The sequence below is a fragment of the Lissotriton vulgaris genome, chromosome 8 (assembly GCF_964263255.1).
Source record: "Lissotriton vulgaris chromosome 8, aLisVul1.2, whole genome shotgun sequence".
Lineage (NCBI taxonomy): Eukaryota > Metazoa > Chordata > Amphibia > Caudata > Salamandridae > Lissotriton > Lissotriton vulgaris.
In genome coordinates, this window is record NC_141696.1 from 144,489,874 (window position 1) to 144,508,290 (window position 18,417).

An 18,417-nucleotide genomic window follows, 5' to 3' on the forward strand; every position below is an offset into this window, starting at 1 on the left:
TTTAAAGAGGAAGATGGGGAACCCGTAGACAGGCCCGCTCCGCTCCTTCCGCAGGTGTGGGAACTTGAGATCCTGTTACTAGAATTATATCTACTCCTTAATGCCAGGACCCAGTCGAATGCACAGGACTGCGTCAAGGCTGCAGACATCCATGCCCATAAACGGAGGCACTGGGACTCTCCCCCAGAAAGTGATATTTTTAATGACATGGTTTTTAGCTGTTTTCATAATTTCTTTATGCTTTCCGATATTCTTTAGTAGGAAAGTCCAAATAGGGCAACTTGACACAGGACATTTAACCAAGACAATGTCTTCCAAAGGCCAAAAATTGTGGAACATTCACCAGGCACCATTTTTCATGCCTACGGCTTGACAATGACACGTTTCGGTCACACTATGACTTTTAGTACTAGTACTACCAATGATAGTAACAATAATATTATCCATTTACATAGCATCTGCTATAAACCGGACTGCTTCTTGCCGCGTACTGCTAGTTTTCAGTAATTCAGCTCACTAGTACTCCTGTTATACACCTAAGCAGGACAAACGACTAACTGGGGCCTGCTGAGATGTAAACCTGTCACCCCCGGGCTGTACACAGGACTGTGGCAAGGGCTCCAAACCCACTGAGCTATCGCCTGTTCACATATCTCTTTACTCTTTTATGTGTTAACCCACTAGCTAGTGATAAGGCAAGCAGTAAGCACTCTAATTGGTCAGATTACAAAAACTAATATAAAAAGTCTCAAAAAATCCAATGCAAGCTTGCCAATGCTGGAGTTTAAATCTATGCCCAGCAGGCTCTGCACATATCTCTGCAGCAGCAGTTGCTCAACCCACTGAACCATCCTACCAAGGTTCCATCAGAGCCTCAGCTTTGAAAGCGACAACTCATACTCACAGTGACAAGCAGAGCCAGCGCCATCCGCAGGCCGGAGTCGTGATTCATCGTCATTTTGGAAAGCCTTTTCACACCAGACAGGTTTCTTCACAGGTGAGTCTGCAGAGAAGACAAAGAAAGAAAAACATGAGTCAGCACTTCAGTTTCATGCAGCGACAGCTATTTGTATAAATAGTAGACAATGCTCTACGTCACTTGGCAAACTGGTTTTCAACCGTCTATAGTACCGCCATCAGAGCCACTGGAAATATGCGATTCCGCGCCACAGCTTTATTCACGTAATTATGATTGGCCATGTATGCCAGATAATACATCATCTGCCGCATAATCTGCTGTTGTTTCTAGCTCAGTCAGATCAAAAGTTACTAAAAACGTGGCGATGTGGCTCCACTCACAGTCCAAGGCCCTTTGTTAAGGTTAACTGGTCACCTTTTGGCCGCATTTCATCTGCATTTGGTTGTTAAATTGGTACTTATGAGGTGAAATATTTCCCCAGGCAATTTTACCATGTGTAAAAATAACAAAGTAAAGGAGTAATGGTAACCAAAAATGTGGGGCATTATGCCTCATAATTTGCCTTTTCTTGCCACATATTTTTGTCTACTCTGCCGCACAAGTTGGTGCTCCCTTGCCGCATAATTCCAGTGGTCCTGAATAAAGTATTAGTGAACAGCAGCCCTTCCATTCTTCATGTAGAGATTCTGTAGGACAACCTGGACCACCCTACAACTGTCAAAAACTCTTTCTGAGGAAAGATGGAAGCATCAAAGAAGACGCTGGCATGGCGGTACAGACAGGGATCCAACGGTGCTCCTTTTCATAACACAAGCAGGACGGTGGCAGCACGTCCATAGCACCTCCCAAGACCTTATGCACAACTCTGACACTTCCCATGGAGGACACACTACAATCCTGCTCTCCATCAAACATGCCTACAACCTGCAGCTTAAACTAAACTCTGACAAGGCAACCCCACTTGCAAACAATCCATACAATGCAACCATTCACACACACTCTGACTTGCACTATGCCACATGAAGCAACCACCTATGCTAGCTCTGGCTTGCCCCACACTGGACACTGCAGCCGTTCGCCTGAGCTCTAATGTCCACTATACCCGGGCGATGACTAGAAGGGCTACAGAGCCACACAATGCGGATCCCAAGAGAAAAACCAAGGCCTTCAGTCCTCAGAAGGGGTTTCTTTGACTGGTTGCATCTAACTGAGCCACCAGTTGTAAGGCTAAGTGGAGTTAAACACTCAACCACTGGCAAGTTCCACAACACACCCATGTTGTCATTACAAAACTTCAGCTGTAGCCGGATCATGAATCAGGAGTTTAAATGTACTTCATTATAAATAACTTGATTGAGAAGATGGGGCAGTAAACATCTTTAAAATAAAAGAAATCCATGGACGACAACCTAGATATGTATCTATAGACGGCATGAACCAATCACTTCACCGACGTGTAGTGCAATGCCTGATAAGTTGCAAATCAGGCAAGCGAACTACCAAAGGAGGACTCTTTCGAAAACAGTGCCCTGGGGCTGTCCGCAGCATGGACTCCCAACGAGATCCCGAAATATGACAATATGGTCACGTAGCATGAGAGACCGAGTTGGGAACTGGCGCAACATCTGCATTGGGCATCGCTAATAATTTGTGGAGGGTGGGCGGGTAGACATGGTGCAGGTTCTTATGTTCTAACTATTTACTGGATTTTCTATTACAAAGTTCTGTACAGGTATACAGGCCGGCTTAGCCCAGATATGAGGCAAAAACTCAATAAAATGTGTTAGGAAAAAAAAGTGACCTGGGGTGCAATAGATTGTGTGCACCAATTTTCTGCACTGTCGTGGTTGGCACTTTGGTGTTAGAGAAAGAGCTGGCACAACATAAGCGTTGGCACAATCTGAAAGCAAGGTTCCCTCATTTGCATGGGGGCGGGAACACTTTGCTTCTGCGCCTGTGCTTTATTACAGATGCAGGCCAGCGGCAACTGAGCTGCTAAGAGGCATACAGAGGTGGAGCACGGTGAATGCGCCCGCCTGAGGGCACTCTGTAAAATGAGGCAAAGGAATCAATGGAGCCCGAGGCAACACCCAGCAGGGGGGTGAAGTCACTCACTCATTACACCAGTGGTGCATTGTCAGAGGAGGGGTGCGACAATCACTGTTACATCACTAAGTCATAAGGATTGTGAAAAATTCAAGCGTCTCACAAACAACAAGTGTAGCAAATGTATTCAGCAGAGGGGTACCGGCGTAGCACGTACCTGGATTTTGAATCAATTATCACAAATATATTGCTAAAGCATGGTGTGGTAGTGCATTGTTGTTTATAGGCAGCACAGTTTCCATTGAAATTTCCACTAAATCTGCAGAGACATGCAGTTTTACTGATAAAAAACTATATAGAATCACAAACGATAAGGTGTGGAAATTGGGTTTCAGCAAATATTGTTTCCACATCACCAAATAGTGTCTTTGTTTATTTGGATCCTAAATTGCAGCTTTCTACACTTCCTGTACTGCCGCAAGATTGTCACACAGTTCCCTTTACAAAATCCTCCCACTTTGCAGTCAGAAAATGAAAAGTAAACACCAATTTGACATTTGACCTCAGTCTTCGAACACACAGCAAATGTGAGAAGCCAAAAGGCAAAATTAAAAGGCATATTCAATGCTCCTTCTCCTTCTGAACTCTAGCATGTTTATTTTGGGTGCGCAGCAGCAACCCCCACACCTCCCCCCCACCCCCTGTTCCCTTGCTTGGAGCACCTGTGGCATATACCTGCAGGGATATCACCACCCCCTTCAAAAGCAGCAGGCAGATTGCCACCTGCACAGTGAAAGGACGATTGGTGGCTTCAAACAGAGGGTGAACTATTCAGTAATGCTGCACAGCTTTTTTACTGTACTAGAGTGCACAATCCCATCTGTGCGTGCCGCATCCTGTTAAAGGTGTGTTGCAACACAGACCTGGGGTCACCTGGACTCTATACACACTATAACTCATTTTCACCCTTAGTGGGATGGGTATGCCCAGACGTGGGTCCCAAGCTCTCCATGCCACTGGATTCAAGCTGGTCTGGCTGATGAAGGGTGATGCCCTGAAATCGGTCCCAGGATGCTTGATTCCAGCCCAGGGAGGACCTGGCTTGGCAGTTCGGTCTGGACTTTTCCCATGAGGCAAATGGTCAAGACTGATTTGCATATGGCTGGGTCTAAACTGGGGTGGCATGGTGATCAAAATTCAAAAGAATGATAGAGTTAACCCAGATCGCTTGACTGGGGGTGAATGTATGAATAATTCAGCATTCCGTTTGCGTAGCACTTGGCACAGCTGACCTGTGCAGGCGCCCACGGTCCGCACACGGTGCGCACCGCAGACCTGGGCAGGTGCCCGGGCTCAAGGGCACTGCAGATCTGGGCAGGTGCCCTGGCCCCACACACGGTGCGCACCACAGACCTGGGCAGACGCCAGCGCTCCGCACACGGTGCGCACCGCAGACCTGGGCAGGCGCTCGGGCTCCACATATGGTGAGCACCACAGACCTGGGCAGGCGCCCGCGCTCCGCACACGGGGGCATATCATCAAGGGGGTTTATCTCCTCTTTTTTGGCTTTAAAATTATCCCCCTATTACCTAGCTGTCGCTAACACCAGTTAGCGACAGCTAGTAGGAGATAGCGACCATTTTGGGCCCCACTTTGCATGTCAGTGATATTTATCACTAATGACATGCAAAGTGGGCGTGCCAAGATGTTAGCGACTGGAAACAGTCGCTAACATCGCTATCTCCTATTACCAACTTTTGGAGATATTCGCGCTAAGCGAATATCTCCAAAAGCTAACACCTGCCCTGAGCAGTTCTTAGCCATGTTATCCAATGGGAGGTGGATAACATGGCTAAGAGCATTAGCTCGGTAATGCATGAATATCGCTGACTTTTCAGCGATATTCATGCATTGCGGCCGATATTTATCGCATTTGTGATAAACCTTGATAATAGCAAGGTTTATTTGCGGTAAAAATCGCCGCAGCTTAGCGGTAAATTGTTGTCTCTAACCAAGCAATAGCGATAATTATCGCTATTGCTTGGTAATATGCCCCACGGTGCGCACCGCAGACCTGGGCAGGCGCCCGGCTCCACTCGCAATGGCATCGCCAACCTGGGCAGGTGCCTGGGCTCCACATATGGTGCACACCACAGAGTCAGACACGGGGAGGCCCTGCAGAAGGTGTGATGCTTCAACCCACTCTGCGGCTGCTGCGGTCGCCTGCGTCTGGGAAGCTTTGTTCACAGCGCTGTATCTCGACCCCCATGCCTTCTAACCGCTCTCAGAAGTAGGCCAGTCTCCGCAACCGTTCGTCTACCCGGGAGGGGGAAGGTTAGCTTAAGCCCAGGCCGGCTGATGCGACACCGAGCTCGGTTAGTGCCCGAGGGACGAGGCAGCAGAGCCTGCCTTGTGCTCTTCGGCAGAATCTAATCATGAGACATCGGCGGGTACACGGTGTGCGCTGGGACTTCGCAGCAAAGAACATCCCTCGTTGCGTCTTTTCTGACCCGAGCGCCTGGTGCCGGCGCTGGGCCTGAAAGCAGCAGCCGAGCGGGGCTTGCAGTCGGCCCTTTCTCAGGGAGGTGACGCTGCGAGATATCTGTGCTGCAGGCCCAAGCACCGGAGGACGGTACCCCCTGTCTCAGTACAGCGCGCCTGGCGTCCCTTCACCTGGTATTACCAGAGTCCTCCAATAGCAGCAGTGGGGAAGGTGCCAGCCCCGCCTCTGGGGGATTCAAGACCAGCGCACAAAGCGACTCAGGGTTGAAATATCACAATAACATCAGGGGCTGCGCACAACCTCGGGGGGATTATTTGGAAAATGTTGCAACTTCTGGAAGATTGCAAATTGTACTCTTCTTTTCCACATTTACGTGGCAATCACGACTTTTACGAGTATATTTGTAGCAAATATCCTTATTAAACCCTAAGAATATGGTTTAGCTTGTAGGTCACTTTACAGAAATCAGTTACCTCCTCAGTACGTGTCCTGTTATTTTAGGATGGTATACCACACCCAGTGAACACAAATACCGTTAGCGCAGCATTATTGCACCATTCCGAGTTCTGCATCCCGTAATGAATGCACCCTGTAATGCCCAAGGCCACTGGAATTATGCAGCAGGGGGGAAAACAATTTATGCAGCAGAATTGACTAAATTATGTGGCATGAAAAGACACATTATATCACATAATGCTGCACATTTTCGGTAATATTACCTCAATATTTATTAAACATGTTAACACTGTCTGGGGGAAGGTTTCACCTCATAAGTACAGGTTTGAAACCCAAATAGAGCAGTAAGCAACAGAAAGGCGACCAGTCGACCTCTGCAAAGGGCGGTCTTCCACTGCGCAGCAACACGTGTGACTGCGAGGAAGCACGAGTAGAGACAGGGTGCAAAGAGCACCTCTACTATCTGGTTCTAGCCCTCACTATATCTTACGTGGTGGACTTAAGTGTTAGTTACTCCCACCGAAAGGGGTAGCCAGGGCCGGCGCTAGGCATGGGCAGTGTGGGCAGCTGCCCAGGGCCTCGCACTCAGCCCACCAGCATGGGGCCCGCACCGATTGTGTGCCCTGTTATTTCCCTGCCTCCTTGCAATTAGGGTCTATGGGAGGGGTCCCCTCCCTGGGCCTCTCAGGGATGGTGTCTGGAGGCCTAGGGAGGGAGACACTTCCCCTTGTCCCAATTGCAAGGAGACCCATTCAGAGCACTGCGGGAGGCCCATTGTACAGGATCTTAGCGCCCCCACAGTGTTAACTCAAGCAATTCTTACACCTATCAGGCAGGAGGTGTGAGAATTGCTTGTGAGCTGAAAGTTAAAACTGGGGGGATGCTAAAATCCTGTACAATGGGCCTCCCGCGGTGTCTCTGAATAGGTTCCTTGCAAAGGGTCACTTAAGTCACTTAGAGGGCCTCCGCATTCACTTTAGGCCCAGGGCCTCGCAAATCATAGGTAGCGTCCCTTTGGAGTTTATACTCTTAGCCCAGAATGATGCTCACAAGCCCTGAAGACGCCACGCACTCTCGCATGGTGATGACGTCACTGCAAGTTCTCCAGCATTGCCTTCAATGTAGAAAACATTAAGCAGGCACCGTCAGTACCGAGACAGTGTATGATCGAACGGGACATTCACTCATGCAAATGTTTGCATCCCTTGCATAGGTGAACAGACAGCCAGGACACACATCAATGTTCACTACACGGCAGCATCAGAATTATAGCCGGATTAATGTCACACCAGAAAGTAAAAACGTCACCTCAATTACAGAGGAGCGAATCGAGAATGCATGGGGTGTGGAATCTTGCAACCAACGTCCAGATATATAAAAAAAATGTATACGTGTATTTCAAGTATGTAAGGTCGTGTTGAATAACTGCTTATGGGAATACATCAGGGGGCTGGTTAGGTTGCACACGGCAAAATGAAGAATACCGGGTCCAAATCCCTCCTACAAAATATTGTTTATATTGTGTGATCTTGGGCAAAATATTTTATTTCTCTGCGGCTCGCTGCCCCATCATGAAGTGTCTACAACAGGCTCAGTTTCAGTGCACAACGCTACATAATTACATGGGTATATGCATCACTTAACAAATTAAAATCTAAATTATATAACATCTATACCTCGAGTGTCTGCAGACCTCACTCACACACCTCCCGTTACCTCCCACGAAGACCTTAACTGCAACCAACACAAGATCAAGCAAGCTCCGGGGCAGGGCTACATCCGCGGTACGAGGCGCTATTACATTCCTACAATACAATAATACGAAAATAGCGCTTTGTTGTTCCTCCCGTCGTAATTAAGTTAAAAAAAGACTCTTGAGTAGGGGGAACCAAGATCTGTATTCCAGCATTAACAGAAATCACAGCTGTTAATGCAACTCCCAGAGCAGGCCCGGCGCTTATTCCTGCTAAATATAAAGGCGAGTGAATGCAGCATGTAGGATATTTCAAGGGTTCCCATACTCTGACAGCCCTACAGTGCCACACACAGACTCATAGCATAAGACAGTCTAGGACATAGCGCTTTGCACACTCGTGCACTACAAGTGTGCAAAGCGCTATGTTTTATTCATTCACAACAGGCTCGCCCTCTTCAACTCTGGGGGAGCAGTCAAGATCCTTAAACACAAGGACTGTCCGTCTCACAGCAGGCCCCACCATGGGTGGGCAGCTGGGTGTCGCTCAGTTATCACCCCTTGCTCCATGGCTCCTTCCAGCATCTGGAGGAGGGAAGGAACTGGAGTACATCTGCTTCAGATTCCTCAAGTGTGCTCATCTCACCTGTGTCAGCAACTGGAATGCTTGTCTTTATGTCTCGGTGGACCGTGCGCGCTCCTCGAACTCTTTAGCACGAAGTCCAAGATCACACAGTGTCGTCCTGAACGCCGGGATCTCCTGACGCCAAGCGGCAGATGAGGCTACCTGTGCCTCCCGTTACCTGCCGGCACCTCTCCGAAGCTGTCAGCCAATGGCAGCCCAGTCTGGGCTCTGGAGATCAGCGGTCTGGCGCGGACCGACAACTGCAATTAGATCCCGTCAGCAGCCGCGTCTCTGCTGGCTCATCACCGGGGGAGAGCGAGTCCTGGCAGCGCACTCTCATTGGTGACTCACCCGTGACCTGGAGCATGAAAACCCACTCTGCCTGTCTCGAGCTCGGCTGTCAGAGACGAGTCCACAGGTGTGCGGTGCGCTCCAGGAAACGGGGCCACTTATTCCTTTCGGGAGGGGGGCGGAGCCACCTGGGCCTTCCTCTTCCCGCCCCACTGGACCAGTTCCCGCTGGAGGCTGGGGCCTTTCCCATCTCCCCGGAAGCATTTAATTTTAATTGATATTCAACTTTTGCAATCGGCTGCTTGTCTCCTTCTGGTTACTTCAGAGCGAGGAAAGTTTTGGCAGAAAAAGTCAACTTTCAGCAGTTTGGGTCTGAATCGGTGAGGTTGGTGGCTTGTCCCAAGTTCTTCAGTCATGACCAAACGTCAGGTCCAGATTTACAAAGGTGGCACTGAACACACTGCACCAACCAAAGTTGCTGCGTTGCGCGAGTTGCGCAAGAAAGCGCCATATCTACTAAGTCAGAAGTGACGCAACGGCAGCGTAAATGTGTCGTAAGGGGCTTGCAAATCTGCCCCATAGGGTTTTGCGTTAAAAACCATGGGGCAGATTTACAATAACTGGCGCATCTCTGCATAGTAGCAGAGTTGCACCAGTTATTTTGCGTCACAGAAAAATTGCCTTGCGCCACCATTGTTGCGCCGCATTTACTATGTGGCCCACCGTGGCGCAAGGATGGAAAGATGCGTGACGCATCTTCTGACATATAGGCAGCGCATTGCTCCAGCAATGGTTAGGAATGCCTATTCCTAACCTGCTACGTCACTCCTTATGCCTGCTTCAAGCAGGCGTATGGTTTTGACGCAATGGCTTCGTAAAAGTGACTCCGTGAAATCTTGTAGATTTCACTGCTTCACTTTTACATGGCTTTCCTACGTCGGAACGCCCACCCTGCATACATTATACCTGACGCAGGTATAATATAGCGCAGGGCTTTACAACATGACATCTCGCTAGATGCGTCACATTGTAAATATGTTGCGTAGTGGCACATTGTGTACGACACAGCTGCGTCACAGAAGTGACGCAACAGTGTCGTAAAGATGTCGGGGATTGTAAATCTAACCCCATGGGTGGTTGCGTGGGTCCGCCCATGTCCCACCCTTGGAATGCCCACTTGGCACGGAGTGACGCAAAGTGATGCTTTGCATTATTTTGAGGCAACCTGCGTGGGAAAGTACATCCCAAAATACATTTTGCGCCGGGTTGCGTCAGTGCAAAATGTTTGCCAATCTGAGCCTCAGTGTTAGGTTCAATGACAGGGTTTGCGGTGAATCCTGAAGAGAGTTTAGTTTGACTTGCCAGTAGGGAGGACATTACTGTCTTTCTAGGGCTGAGGAAAAAACAAGCCATTCGCATACTGTATATTTATTTCTCCAAGAATATCTTTCTACGGGTGTCTCTCTGGTTTCCAGCTCCCTTCATCCTGTGGCCGCCCAGGACGACGGGAAAACCCCGGGAGGCTGGAGGGCTGGGGCCTGGCTGCTTTTATGGCTGGGTGGACTGAGGGTTCGTCAGCAAAATCCAAATTTGAAAGTAAGCCCAAGGGAACGATAACTTTTTCTAATACACCCAGCAATAATTATTTGCTGATACGGAGAAATAATCCTCCTAGGTTGTTTGATACAGCCCGGATTCTTGGAATATTTAATATATTCCTTTTCTGAACAGTGTGCAAAGCTTTTGGCTTTTTAAGAAATGCATTTGCAAAATCGTGCTCTGAAATGCCATCTGGGCCCATTTTCCCTGAAACAACTTCCAACCTCCCGGAAGAATGTCAGACCACGCCATTCACGGCCAAGTGGAGCTGGTATGACCCTTTTGGGTTCCCATCGCCGCCCTGCTATTGTCTGGTGGCCTATGAGGGGTTAATGTGGTGGAACAGACCAGGTCTGGCTGTGGAGTTAGGCCTCTGCGCGCGGGCTGCCTTGCTTATATATTACAGGCTGTGGCATCAGACGTGGTCTGTGGGTCGGTGGAGCCCTCAGATTTTCCGGGTCACACCTGAAACTGTCCAAGCAGAGGACGAAAGGGCCTGTTCAGGCTCCTGAACCAAGACCGCTTGATTAGGTAGCCAGGCTTTGAGAAGTACAAACATATGGTAAGTTAAGTAGGTGGTAAGATAGCTCAGCGAGCTACAGATCTGCTGCCCAGATGTTTCTAATATATAGGTTTACTTACTGCAAAACACAGCGTTTTGGCCTCAGAACAGAGTGTGGGAAAAAGTTAGCCAAAAGGCCTGCTTCATTTGAATAAAAGTGACACCGGATATTTTCAATACTGCAAAACCGATAGTAAGTGATATATGTAAAATATATTTTATTATTACGTTGCATGTGGGCCATTCCCTGTGGCAACATTCTGTGCGCCTGTGGGCGGAGCAGAGACTGGGGCAATACCCCTGAAGGGCATCTTGTCTCTTCTTTTTTTCTGTGAATTGTTGCCAGGCCCGCCAGGAACCTCTTTCTCTCTCTCTAATAAACAGGGCCACTGGAATTATGCAATTTTACGACTGCAAAGTTTTCTGCATATTGGTTTGTCGCATTTGCCGCATAATCCATAATTCGCTGCGTATTCTGAAGATTTTAACAAAAACATGTTTTTAGGTCATATGGATAAAAAGTGAATAAAATTGCTGCAACCTGTTTTGCAGCACAGTGGAAATGGCCTCTGCAAAGGTTGACTGGTCATCTCTCAATTGCTTATTAATATATTTGAATGTTAAACTGGTACTAATGAGGGAAACCTTTGCCCTGGCAGTGTTAACATGTGAAGAAATGACACAATTATGAAGTAATACTATCACAAAATGTAACGCATTAGGTTGCATAACTCTTTTCCTCTTGCATAATGTAGTCAGCCATGCCGCATAATTTGTTCCTCCCTGCAGCCAGTGGCCCTGCTAATAACGAAGGAGTACACACCTCAAACTGAACTATCTCCTGGCGCCGCCCTTGAATAATGATCCCGGCAAGAGCTAATTTCAGCGACTTGAGAAAAAAAAACGCTGAGTCGACCATTCTAGGAATGACAATAATCATACACAGTTAATTTGAAATATCCGCTGCAAGTGCACGAGCCGCTGAACTATCTTAACGCCTTACACCTCGGTTACACCAATGCTGCTGATAATAAGTTAGACCATATAAACAGGACTGAACTACCTGTGCTTAACACGATGAGGTCATTTCAGTAACTTGAGAAAAAGAAAAACAGAACAGCTGAATCGACCTTGGTAGAATGAACCCCCGTGATGCAAAGGTTACTCTCAAATCTCTACTGCAAGGGCATTAACCCACAGAACTATCTTATCTTCTTATACCTCTATTACGCCAATGCTGTTCAAAATACATTAGGCCTCATAAATAACACCCATCCCATCCCAAACTTTACTATCTCTCATGGCTTTTTCTTGCCCAACTCGATGTGCTCGATTTTGTAACTTGAGTCACCGAATCTAGGATTCAGACCAGTGATCTGCACGTTACTCACAAATCTCTGCAGCAAGTGTATTAACCGACTGAGCTATCCGACCAGCGTATACCTCTATGATAAGTCTCTAATGCCGAGGTACTGACTGCAGCCTGTAATTATCCGCGACTGGCCTACTCCAGGGGGGAGAATCCTGCCTGTGTGTAATAGAAACCGCGAAATCCTGTAAACTCCGGGCGCTCCGGTGTAATTAGAAAGCATTTCTGCCGGTTGAATCAGGTTAGCCCTGCACCAGGAGCCCCATTACAGCCTCACATTCTTGGCACCCGGAAATCCACTTGAGGGAGCAGCTTGCTTTCCGGACAGGCCGGCTCCATACAATGGACCTCTGCGGGGGTGGCTTTCTGCACCCCCTCTGCACAATGGGATAACCCGTGCAGCCGCACGTGCAGCGTTGGTGTAAATGAAAGCATCAGGTTAGGTAACAACTCGTGCTAATTACAAACGCCGCTCACGAGATGTATCTTTGATGGTAATATTAATTATCATGTCGAGTGAAGGGCATCATTAAAGTGTTCTCCAGAGCAAATCATGTTACATAACTCGATTGTGCTTTATCAAGCGAGGAAGGCTGGCAGGGTGGGGGAGCCCATGTGCAGCGGAAGCTGCAATTATCGGCTGAGCAGAACACCTCTGCCGCAGGCGCATGAGCACACTCAGATTCGGATCTTACCAGAGCATCCTTTTCTGCTGTTTCTGCAAATCAAATGTGATTGTTTGCGGTGCCTGGCAGACAGGGCAAGGCTTGGCTCCAGTAACACAATAAGGGATGTAGACCTGCAGGCCAAGCACGTGCACATGTCATAATATTTAAATTGCACTCAAATTGACACAAGGCTGTGCATTGTTTCTTGATTCTTGTAGCGCAGGCATTGTTTTTAGCTCAAGTGTTAGCCAAGATATTTTGATTTTACAATTATATGCATGTTATATGCACATTGAAAATTCAACCAGCTCTGTTCAGTCACTGGCCTGTTATTGGGTCACTCAAAATCTTCATCCATTCAATTACAGCTTACAGCAGGGGTCATTGGGCCAGCCCACTCCAGCCATTGGCTAACTTCATTGTGAGTGACAGCATTCTGCCCACTGACAAGGAGAATATCCACACACAAAGTTCCAGGTTCAGGCAATGTGTGCTTTTTGAGACCAGAAAAACATATATATATTTCGTGGACAATGTTTCTTTTTAGAATGACAGGGACCCAGTGGCTTGCACGACAATAAACTATCGCAAAACAAGCATCGACAAAGCAAAAAGCCTGGCAGTCAGTACCCCATCTATTGGCTTTGCCAATGCTTCCTAGTAAGTGTTTTAAATTCAATGTCCAGTGCTCTGACACCAGTGGCGGCTCCTCCGCTTTCGGAGCAGTGTAAAATGCAAAAATAAAATGATAATAACTGAAGTTATTTCTGTATTTATCATATTATTTTGGCATCAGCCAGGTTGGGCGGGGCGTTGCTGGGCTCCTGGGACGTCTAGGAGGAGCAGTGGTTGCTGCACCCAGACCAACAGTCATGCTCACTCTTCATGTTCCCCACCAGGATGCTTTACACAACCTGGTGGGAAACATGCCCAGCCTCTCGTTCCCCGTCTGAGCGACGAGCCACGGTGCTCAGACCAATCACAACATTGCACTGCACTGGCTTAGGGAAGGGAGCATGTGTGCCTCCTGCTTCCCCGCAGAGAGACGAGACCCACCCACTCCGCCGGGCACGCACTCGACCCCATCTTCTCCACCAGCAACCACGTCTCCATCAGCCACACCACCGAGCTCCACTGGACCGACCACCACTGCATCCACTCCTCCTTCAAGAAAACCACTGCACACAACCACCAGCAAAGAATCTCCCACCGCAGCTGGAACAACGTCTCCGAAGACCAGCTTACCACCACCCTCGCCCGAGACCCATCGACCGATCATACCAACACTGACACAGCCGCCCGCAACCTCAAGAGATGGATCGACGACTGTGCCAACACCCTCGCCCTGATCAAGAAACCCACAAACAGATGCATCGACGGAAGAGCCATCTGGTTCACTGCCGACCTCCAGACATCCAAGCAGACCTGGCGGAGGCTAGAGAAGAAATGTCGCCACGAGCAAACACCGGACAACCATGCAGCCCTGAAGAACGCCAGATGCGGACACCACCAACTCATTCGAACCGCCAAAAGGACCTCCTTCAGGGAACGCATTGCCAACAACGCACACAATAGCAAAGAGCTCTTCATCATCGTGAAGGAACTCACCAACCCCAGCTCCAACGACATCCCGCCGTCACAAGACCTCTGCAACTCCCTAGCTACCTTCTTCCACCGAAAGATCGCAGACCTCCACGTCAGCTTCAACACCCAGACCTCATTGACAGCCAGGACGCCCCAGACTCACCGCCCCCCAGTCGCACCAGTCGCCTGATCTTCTGGAACCATGTCAATGACAAAGACACCAACAAGACCATGAGCACCATCCATTCCGAATCACCATCAGAACCCTGCACCCACCACATTTTCCACAAAGCGAGCTCCATCATCGCACCCCAACTCCGTAAGATCTTCAACAGCTCATTCAAGACTGCAACCTTCCCGGAAAGCTGAAAACACGCAGAGATAAACACCCTGCTCAAAAAACCCAAGGCAGACCCAAAGGACCTCAAGAACTTCTGGCCCATCTCCCTGCTCCCGTTCCTGGCGAAGGTCATCGAGAAGATCGTCAACAGACAACTGACACAATTCCTGGAAGAGAACAACACCCTGGACTCTCCCCAATCTGTATTCCGCAGCAACCACAGCACCGAAACCGCTCTCATAGCCGCCACCGACGACATCAGGGCCCTGCTGGACAACGGCGAAACCGCGTCCTTCATCCTCCTGGACCTCTCGGCCGCCTTCGACACCGTCTGCAACCACACCCTATGCACACGCCTCTGCAAAGCAGGAATCCACGACAAAGCCCTAGACTGGATCACCTCCTTCCTCACGACAGAACCCAGAGAGTCTGCTTCCCTCCATTATGATCTGAAGCCACAAAGATCACCTAGGGCATACCTCAAGGATCATCCCTCAGCCCGACCCTCTTCAACGTATACATGATATCGCTCGCCAACATCGTCCGATCACATGACCTCAAAATAGTCTCATATGCCGACGACACCCAGCTGATCCTCTCCCTCACCAAAGACCCCGCCAGCTCCAAAACCAACTTCCAGGCAGGGATGAAGGCCGTCGCCGAATAAATGAAAACAGTCGCCTGAAACTGAACTCGGACAAGACGGAGGGTCCTCATCCTCGGTTCCACTCCTTCCGCCTGGGACAACTCCTGGTGGCCAGCCTCGCTGGGAACTGCGCCGACACCCACCGACCACGCACGTAACCTGGGGTTCATCCTGGACTCAAACCTCTCAATGACCCAACAAGCCAACGCGGTCTCCTCCTCCTGCTTCAACACCCTCTGTATGCTTCGCAAGATCTACAGATGGATCCCCACTGAAACCAGAAGGACGGTCACCCAGGCCCTCGTCACTAGCAGACTGGACTATGGCAACGTCCTCTACGTGCGAACCACGGCCAAACTCCAGAAGAGACTCCAATGCATACAAAACGCCTCAGCACGCCTCATCCTCGTTATCCCTCGCCACAGCCACATCACCACCCACCTGAAGGACTTGCGCTGGCTTTCCGTCAAGAAGAAGATCACCTTCAAGCTCCTCACCCACGCTCACAAATCGCTCCACAACGCAGGACCAGCATACCTCAACAAGCGACTCACCTTCTACACCCCCACCCCCCCCGGCAGCTCTGCTCCTCTGGCCTCGCCGTCGCCACCGTTCCACGCATCCACCGAACAACCTCCGGCGGCTGATCCTTCTCCCACCTCACCGCCAAGACATGGAACTCCCTCCTCATCTACCTGTGACAGACCCAGGACCTGCTGACCTTCAGGAGACTCCTCAAGACCTGGCTGTTTGATCAGTAGCCGCACCCCCCACTCTCCCCCCCCCCCCCCCCCCCTCAGCGCCCTGAGACCCTCACGGGTGAGTAGCGCACTTTACAAATGTTTGATTGAATGATTGATTGAGTGGAAATGGGGGAAAACCAATATTGTAATCCTGGAAAGGACCTCGAAGCTGGAGGACTGGGTTTGAGTCTCGGCAGGGACGCTCAACATCCTGTGATTCTGGGCAAATCACTAAATCCCACCCTGCCTAAAAATTAATGTGTTCGTCTGTAACGCAACTGGGGCTCATGCAAAGTGCTCAGATACCTTCGGGTTGAGTTTGTGCTATGTAAAAATAAAAAAAAGGGGATGTGTAATGTTCCCGAGTGGAAGAGGGGATATTTAGCGGCCCATTGGGATGGCGGGCGGATCGCCCCCGCCAGGCTGGTGATAGCCACCGCCGGCCTGGCGGGGGCGATCCGCCCACCATCCTTGCCCTGAAAACCCCCGCCATATTAGGATGGCGGGGGGCATCGCGGCGGACGGTAAGACCGTCCGCTGCATTCCCGCCCCGGTCGCCTTGGTATAATATGGTGGCGGTGTCTATGAGACACCACCAGCCATAATATGATGGGCCAATTGGAATGCCTTTCCTTGGCGGCAATGCCGCCACGGAAAGGCATGCAGAGAATCCCTGCGGGGGCCCGTTGCAGGCCCCCAGGGACTCCAGGGGGTGGGAGGTGCACATGGGGGTACCTATGGTATCCCCCGCATTTCAAAGTGCAACATGGCAGGCACCGCCTGCCATGTTGCCTGTCATGTTGTGCTTTGAAATGCACAACGTGCATTTTTACCATTGAGGCGGGCGGCGCTTTCAGCACCGCCCACCGCAATGGTAAAAATACAGGATGCGCCTGCCACTGTGGGCTGCGCATCCTAATGCCACCATCGGGACCCCCGCCCTTATGGCGGGTAGTCCCTTTTTCCGATGATATGGCGGGCGGACAAAGTCCGCCCGTCATCCTAATGGGGGGCCTTAGTATTTTTGAGCGAGAGAAAATATGTGATATTGGTAAGGTATTTAATAAGAATGCCTTTTGTCAGATAACATATGTTTGGTTGGAACCAGGCATCGAATACCTCTCTCATGGCTTGCCCATCCCCTCTTCCTACCGCTGCCTTTTAGGTCACACCCTCCGAAGCCTTTATTTTCCGGGTTTTAAATTCTAGATCAGAATTTCCTTGTTAGAGAGTTCGTCATCCTTGTGAGCGAGTGAAGTACATTCCCTGACACGGGGTGTCCCACACCCGATGTCCAGGGTAAGCAGCTAAACACGAATGTCATTGGGCAAGAGCTCGGATTTGGGTCGACGTCACAGAAAAGGAGTTTTCACGGTGTTGCAAGAGAGTTCCCGGGCCCCGGAGCGCACAGATGTTGCACAATCACTTCAGCGGTGCAGGTCGGGAACCGCATCTGGACTGTTCTGAGGGTTCACTCATCCTAACCCAACAAGGTCTTTGGCACCACACGTGTTCCATGGGAAATCACGATGCTCTTGTCATAAACCCAGATTGGTGATAAATTCTGTCCTACCACAATACGCATTCACGTGGAATCCGGTCACGTTTTTGTTTTTGGTTAAATTATTTACAAAACGACTGTTTCTGCTTATACTCTCTTCCCTAGGCCCAGAGTGGGAACATTCCAGAAGATTTTGCAGGAAGTCCAACAAACAGCACACTAAAGATCCGTAATGAGGCAAAAAAAAGTGTTCTATCACTTCTTTCATTATCCTCCCCTCTTCTCTTCACCTGATAGAGCTTTTGCCATGCATTTCGAAGCACAAGTACTTCATCCAGAAAAAAAAAAAAAAAAGTGGTCACCTTCTCACAAAGTGTCAGAATATCAAAACGTGGATGGTTCACGTTCATCCCCCACATGCCCTCGGCCTCCACTGTGGCCACCCCACTCCGCGGTCTCCTCAGGCTCGGGGCGTCACTGGGGCTCGCCCCGTCCGCGCCGTGCCAGGGTCCTCATGACGCACAGTAGCCGGTTCTCGTTTCGTCACACGACCCTTCAGCAGGGCTCGCTCTAGGATGAAGTCTTTTGTTAAACTTGCATTTGTGTTCACATTAGGATGGGCTCTTGTCGAGGTGCGGCCCCGAGAGGGGGGACTCGCTCACATCTAGGATTTCCCATGCTTCAATCAAGGCCAGAAGACAGGAAAACAAGCATTTGCAAATTTCTTTTTTTTGCACATTTTTAAATAGCGTGAACTCGACCCGAAGGTATTAGAGCGCTTTACATGAGCACCATATTTACATTACACATTCAGGCACGGGGAGATTAAGTGATAAAGTACCCAGCCACGCCTGAGTGGGAGGGTATCATTA

General features: G+C 49.6%; 1 protein-coding gene across 4 annotated transcripts in view; it reads right to left on the reverse strand.

The window, feature by feature from the left end:
- RELT (RELT TNF receptor) overlaps window positions 1-18,417 on the reverse strand; it is a 186,039-nt gene that overhangs the window by 83,209 nt on the left and 84,413 nt on the right. For 2 of the 4 annotated variants that reach the window (XM_086933846.1, XM_086933844.1), the window contains exons 1-2: window positions 8,264-8,666; window positions 905-1,003 (exon numbers count right to left, since the gene is read on the reverse strand). In XM_086933846.1, the coding sequence (XP_086789972.1) occupies window positions 905-958 (54 nt within the window). In that variant the 5' untranslated portion in view covers window positions 959-1,003; window positions 8,264-8,666. Of the gene's footprint in view, window positions 1-904; window positions 1,004-8,263; window positions 8,667-18,417 lie in introns of those variants that run through there. The other 2 variants (XM_086933845.1, XM_086933843.1) reach the window with 1 other exon arrangement.